The sequence below is a fragment of the Tupaia chinensis genome, unplaced genomic scaffold (genome assembly GCF_000334495.1).
Source record: "Tupaia chinensis unplaced genomic scaffold, TupChi_1.0 Scaffold139767_1, whole genome shotgun sequence".
In the NCBI taxonomy this organism is placed as follows: domain Eukaryota; kingdom Metazoa; phylum Chordata; class Mammalia; order Scandentia; family Tupaiidae; genus Tupaia; species Tupaia belangeri.
The window spans coordinates 1,387,979-1,393,951 of NW_006199647.1; the positions used below are offsets into that span (position 1 = coordinate 1,387,979).

Consider the following 5,973-nt stretch of genomic DNA (forward strand, 5'->3'; position numbering starts at 1 on the left):
CCGCCCTAAAAAAAAAACCTCTAAAAAAAAAAACAAAAAAAAACAAAACCTCATGGCTGTTAAGAATTGGTGCTGGGATTTGAACAGAGGCAGGGGCATCAGAGCCTGGGTTCCCAGCCCCTACCCTGTACCCTGACCCAGTATGCTAGACCGGCTGGGGATCCCTCCCGCAAATACGTGGGGTGGGGGTCAGTATGGCTGTAGTGGCGGACGTCCCAGCGAGGTGGGGACAGGACTGGAGAAAAGCAGGCAGAGGTCGCCTCGTTTGAACACAAAAAGCACTCTGGGCATTGGAGAGATGGCGTCACATCTGCCAATGTTCCTGTGGCCCACGGAGCCCGCCACTCGCCCGCTGTCTGGGACACTTACACCAACGCAGACAGGTGAGTCTGGCTAACAGTGGAAATGGCGGCGGCCACGGTCCCACCCGGTTGTGCGCGCTGTCCCCGCTGCCCTGGAGGCCTGGCCGCCCTCCCTGTGATCTCGGGGGCTCTCTGAAGTTCTCCCCGATGGCGTCCAGGTGGAGCCGACCGCCTTCCCTCCTGTGCACCGTGATTCCCAGCTGCCCCTTACACAGGGAGAGCCAGCCTCCTCGGGTTCACGCGGGAGCGTGCCTGCTCCCCCTTCACAGCCGGAAGGCAAGGACTGCCTCGCTAACTTGCACGCCCAGGAACGGCTGGCTCGCGTGGGGTCTCCCATGAGTGAAGGAACGACATTCAGGGTGTTCTTTAAATCTTGAGTTTTGGTTATACTTTAAGGGAAAACAAAAATATAAATTTCCGGGAGATAAAAGAATAACCGATCTCAAGTCATCTGTGAGTCTGTGTTTGACGCGCACATGACTCTCCATGGGGCAGAGTGCATTTCGCCTGGCGTCTGTCCACTGGGGCTGACGGCTACGATTCCGTCTACTGCCAGTGCTGTTGGGGCCGGGCAGCCCCCACTCGGGGAAGGCCACACCACTGCCATGGCGAGCTCCTCATCGCCCCTGAGCAGGTGCCACTCAGGAAGGCCTGAGGGCCGCCGTCATTCTCTGGGCCAGAGACCCGAGTCGGACCCAGAACCTCCACAATGCCTGGGCTTGTCCAGGACCAGCACAGGATAGATAGCGGGTAAGGTGACCTGGGGGACTGTCCCGCCCGCCAGAGGCCCGTCCAGCGTTGCTCCCAGACAGCGCGACCCCTCCCGAGACCCTGGCGCTCACTGCTACCTCCCTGATGGAGTCCATGGAGGGCCAGGCTCAGCCTGAAACCAGAACACTGCCCGCCGCCACTCGCGGTACCCCAACTGTTGCGAAAATGTGTTTGTTTTGACCAGGATGGGATGAGAGGGCTGAGACCCAGGGCGGCAGCGCCCGGTCTGAGCAGATGAGGGGCCGGGCGATCTCTTGGAAACAGTTTGGAAGTGCTTGCTGAGAACCGTAGGGCAGGCATGACTTTGGACCTGAACTGCACTCCGAGGAGTCTGCCCCAAGCCCGCAGTGCCAACCGGGACAGGCCGGACGACCCCGGAGCACAGCTGCGGGTCGGGGGCCGAGTCTCCAGCACCAGGGCCATGGCCCGCAGGCCTCAGGAAGACGGCCATGGCCCCCACTCGAGCCCGAAGGCGTGCATGACTGGAGTAACTGCCGACGGGCAGGGCAGGGGAGTGGAGGACAGCAGGTCTGGGAAACCGTCCGCCCCACCTCCTCCAGGTCACGGCACGTGAACTGCCAGCTCTCGGCATGGTGGGGCACTTTTCTCCAACTTACTTTTATCCTTTTACCCTGCTAGCTTAATAATAAAAACTGAAAACTCAAATAATAAAATTTAGTTTCAAAAAAACAAATGTTTTAATTTTGGAAGCACTACATGCTAATGGGCATACCAAACGTTTTGGTGGTGGTTACGTGAATATTACATAAAATCACACGTTTTCTCCCACATGCTTCTGCGTGTGTCCCGCTGGGAGGTCCGGGGCCAGCCAACACCATGCCTGCAGAATAACAAGGACTTTCAGTTTTTTGGGGGTATTCCCTTTTAATTTGCCAGAGAGTGCCTGCACTCACCGGGGAGAGAGACAGAAAGACAGAGGAAGGGAGAGAGGGAGGTCTGCTGGGGGTCCGGCTGCCCGCAAGCCCTGCTCCTCGACTTCTCCGTTCTGTTGGATTCGGGGCACATGCACGCTAACTCCTGGTGCTGTTTTCAAACTACCAGGGCTGAGAGTGGGACCACAGTGGGCTGTGTAGGAGCTGGCTCCCTTACCAGGAGCTGCAAGGTGGCCAAGGCCTTGGGTTCCAATCCGGCTGCTGCACGCCACCTCCGTGACCTGAATAAATCATGCTTCCTCGCCCAGAGTCCTCAGTGAAACACCCGATTCTGTCAACACCCAGCACTGTAAACTGTCCACACTGACCCACCATCAGTAAACACGGTCCCTAACAATGCGGCTTCTTATCAGAAACAAGAAGCACAACAGACGCAGTACAGGCCAGCAGGGTCCACCCGGCTACAGGGGCGTAGGCGGTGCAAAGTCTGTGTGGTCACTTTAAAGGCGTAATCAACGCTGACACGCTAGGAATTTCCAACAGGGCCTGTGAGTGCAAGAATTTCTAAACCAATAAGCAAGCAGATAGCCCAGCCGAAGCGCGCAGTCTGAGCAGAAGCTCCTGTCCTGCCTCCGCTCGGATGTGCAAGGAAGCCACTGACACAATAACCTGCACACTTTATTCCTAGTAAAGCTCCCCAAACCCGCCGTGCGTCTGGGTCACTCCTGAACCGAGCTGAAAAGTACCGGTCCCCTGACAGCAGTACGCCGAGGGGGACTGGCAACACACTGGCCACACACAGCGCCCTAACCTGGGTGTTCTGGGAGCAGGTGCGACACACAAAAGGTGTTACGGGCAGATACTTTTTCCCTGACCCACTTAGGATGGGAGGGAAAAAGGTGCCTGGCACCCACTTCATTACCAGGCAGCAATCAAGCAGGGGTTCACACCCTGGTGGGCGGGACCTCGTCATACCAAACTGTCCGCCCTCGTGACCTCAGGCTGCGCGCCCTGTTCTCTCCACGACTTATATCCACTTCTCCAGCCAGAAAGGCCTATTGCTGGGCAGCTTCCGAGGAGGCGAGGGAGAGCGGAGTTGGGCTCAGGGAGAGCGTGGCCTGTTCTGGAAGGCCCCGTGGAGGGACGAGGGAAAAGGCAAACGTTGGCTACCCTGGGTTTTCACAGGGAGTCATTCATGCAGGGTCAGTGGACGTTCAAGGGTACCAGCCTGCGGACATGGGCCTGGTGCTGGCACCAGGTACGCCGAGAACCTCAGTCTTGCACGGGCGCTGGCAAGCTCGGGAAGCAGGTGCAAACGGACACCAGTCACGTGACCTCGGGTGCTCCCTCACCATGGGTCAGCAGTGGCCACTGACCTCAGCCATCTGTTTCCAACTTCTGCCCTTTGCCCACGACCCCGCACAGGTTGATAACAAAAAGGGAGCTTCTGTGCCAGGCATGGCATAGCGGCACCGAGGGGCCAGGGCCAGGGCCAGGGCCATGACTGCCCTGTGCATGCCAGACCTGCGTGTGTGCCGTGACCAGCCCAGCTGGGGCTGGGGTGGGCTGCAGCACGGAGACCCTGGCGGGGGGCCCTCTTTCTCCACATCTCCCCTTCCCATGGAAGGGATAAATTAAAAAAAATGAGTGGTATGTGAACACCAAAAAGTTCACCCCTATTTTTAGTTAAGTCTTCTCCCTGGTCCCTAACTCTTTAGCCAGCTCCATTCTGAGTGAGTCAGGGCACAAAATTCTCTGTGAGGAGCAGGCCTGGGTCAGATCCCGGGCAAAGGCAGCCCTGCCCGGTGGTACGTGGCTGTGCAGCCAGACGTTCTTACCCGTAACCGTGTGCGATGACAAAGCAAAAGCAGGGTGAACTGCTCAGCCCGACACCAAGTAACGATTCCTGCTTCTGCTCATTAAATGAACGCATCCGGGTATGGGGGCCGACTCGACTTTATGGCCTGCATGCACTCTCGCCTGCATGCACTGTCATGTATGCAACATGTATGCAGAGAGAACAGGTGTCGACGCACAACCTCTGAGGCTGCCCCCAAGAGAAGGAGAGGTCACAGTTTGAAGCTACGGCGGACGCGTAGAAAGCCAGAACTCTACATTCCTTCCAGCAACGTGCTTCTTCTCCGTGGCTCGTTTCATTTCCAAAGCCTTAGGAACAAGAATGGTAGGAAGAATGTGTTTGGTTTGGGGTTTGCGTCATCGGGCAACCTGACCTATATGGCGCGCACTGGCGCTATTCCGCCAGGCCGCGTCAGCGAACATGGGTGCAAGCCTGCCCCGGCGCCGGGTGCAGGACTGCAGGCCCTGTGAAGGAGAAGATAAGGGGCGTCCAGACGTCAGGGGGCCAGGGCGCAATGGCGGGAAAGGGGACGAGTCAAGCAGCAGGGGAAGCGGGGGAGAGCAGAGCGCAGCAGGGCCATCGGCAGGGCGCCGGGGATGCCTGGGATGCTGGGGATGCGGGCGGACACGGGGAGGAAGTGAAGTGGAACCGCGGGGAATGCGTAGGGCAGAGAGAAGGCCAGAGCAGGACCTGGCTCCAAAGGCACAAGTCACCGATTCAGCTGGTTCTGTCCCGGGAGAAGTCAGGAGACAGACTTGGCCGTGCACGGATGAAGGTGGCCCTTGCCAATAACTGCACCTCTTTCGCCAACCTCTCGCCCAAACACCGGGATGCCTGTGCGGCCGTAAACGTCACTAAGGGTGAGCACGGAACCATCCAGACGGCCAAGGAAGTAGGTAGTTACAATGAGTAACTGCTGACCCTAACGCTCCGGAGCCGACCGCAGCACTGCCGAGTCTCTGGCCCCGTGACTACGCGAAGGCGGGCGACCCGGTGTCCTGTGTTAAGGCCACCTTTGGGGACCTGGCCACAGGAGGGCAAGGCATGCCAGCTCTCTGCACGGAGCACGTGTGCACTGCAGGGTTTCCTCTCGCGAACACACACCTGGACTTGCAAAAGCAAAGCTGGTTCTTCAAGAAACTGTCAGGATTACTTCTGACTTCCGGAGAGGCCAGTTTGGTACAAGCTCATTAATTCCTCTTCACTGCCAAACTGTTTTGAGGTCTGAGGTGCCAAAATAGGCAGAAGGATTCCTGCCAGGGACAGGGGACTAGGGTGTCCAGGCTCTGTCTCTGGGCTAGGAGGGGCAGGACCCAGGCAGTCACATTTTCGCAGGCATTTCTCTAAATATACATATTAAGAAGTAAAGCTTAAGGCCAAACTTTCCCAACAAAAGCAAATGGAAATAAATAAAACACAACTTTTAAACTAAAACAAGAAGGAACTTAAGTGATTTTCTTTTAAAATGTATTCTAGCAAATACTTATTTCCATGTTTAAACATTAAGCTTCTTACTCTAGGGCTTATCCCAGTTGAAAGGAAGTTCTTCATTTTCACCCACATAACAGCAGGGAGGCGTCCCCGCGTGAGAACACCTGCGGCATGGTGCCGTGACACACAGCGGCCCCCGGGCGGCCCACTGAGCACCACCTCAGAGCCTCCTGGGCGCCACGAGGGCTGCCCCTCTTCCTCTTGGACCTCCTGAAACAAGAGGAACCTAAAAGACTGCACTAAAATTTGAGTCTTAAAGGAGGTTTTTCCCGCCAATTTGCTAGACGGCAGTGTGCTGGCCAGAGAGGCTGCAGAGAGGCAGAGGTGGAGTGAGAAAGCGTCCCGAGGGGGCACCCAGGCTGTAATCCCCCTGCCACTTCTTTCAGGATTTGGGGCCCACAAGCCCAGTTCTTAAGCTGCCGGATCTGAGACACGAACAGCTCAGTCTGCCATATGGGATCCGGCCACTTAACCTCCACGCCACTGGCTGGCCTGGTCTTAGAGGACTTCTTTTTTTTTTTGGAGAGATTTTTTTGCTATAGGGTGCATGTGCTCACTGGAGAGACAGAAAGAGACAGAAAGTGAGAAATCGGTCACA

At 56.8% G+C, this 5,973-nt stretch overlaps 1 protein-coding gene and 1 long non-coding RNA gene across 5 annotated transcripts in view; both read right to left on the reverse strand.

Annotated features, from left to right (window-relative positions):
• The window catches only part of ELOVL6 (ELOVL fatty acid elongase 6), a 98,143-nt gene that overhangs the window by 30,620 nt on the left and 61,550 nt on the right, over positions 1 to 5,973 (reverse strand). Inside the window, exon 1 of one of the 4 annotated variants that reach the window (XM_027765821.1) lies at positions 3,865 to 4,136. The exons of the other annotated variants lie outside the window; for them this stretch is intronic. Within the exon in view, the coding sequence (XP_027621622.1) occupies positions 3,865 to 3,959 (95 nt within the window). The 5' untranslated portion in view covers positions 3,960 to 4,136. Of the gene's footprint in view, positions 1 to 3,864; positions 4,137 to 5,973 lie in introns of those variants that run through there. 4 annotated transcript variants of the gene reach the window in all.
• On the reverse strand, positions 1,808 to 2,470 carry LOC114004729 (uncharacterized). The gene is made up of 2 exons (XR_003546800.1): positions 2,244 to 2,470; positions 1,808 to 1,974 (listed from the first exon to the last, which is right to left on the reverse strand). It is a non-coding gene; the product is annotated as an uncharacterized LOC114004729 (long non-coding RNA).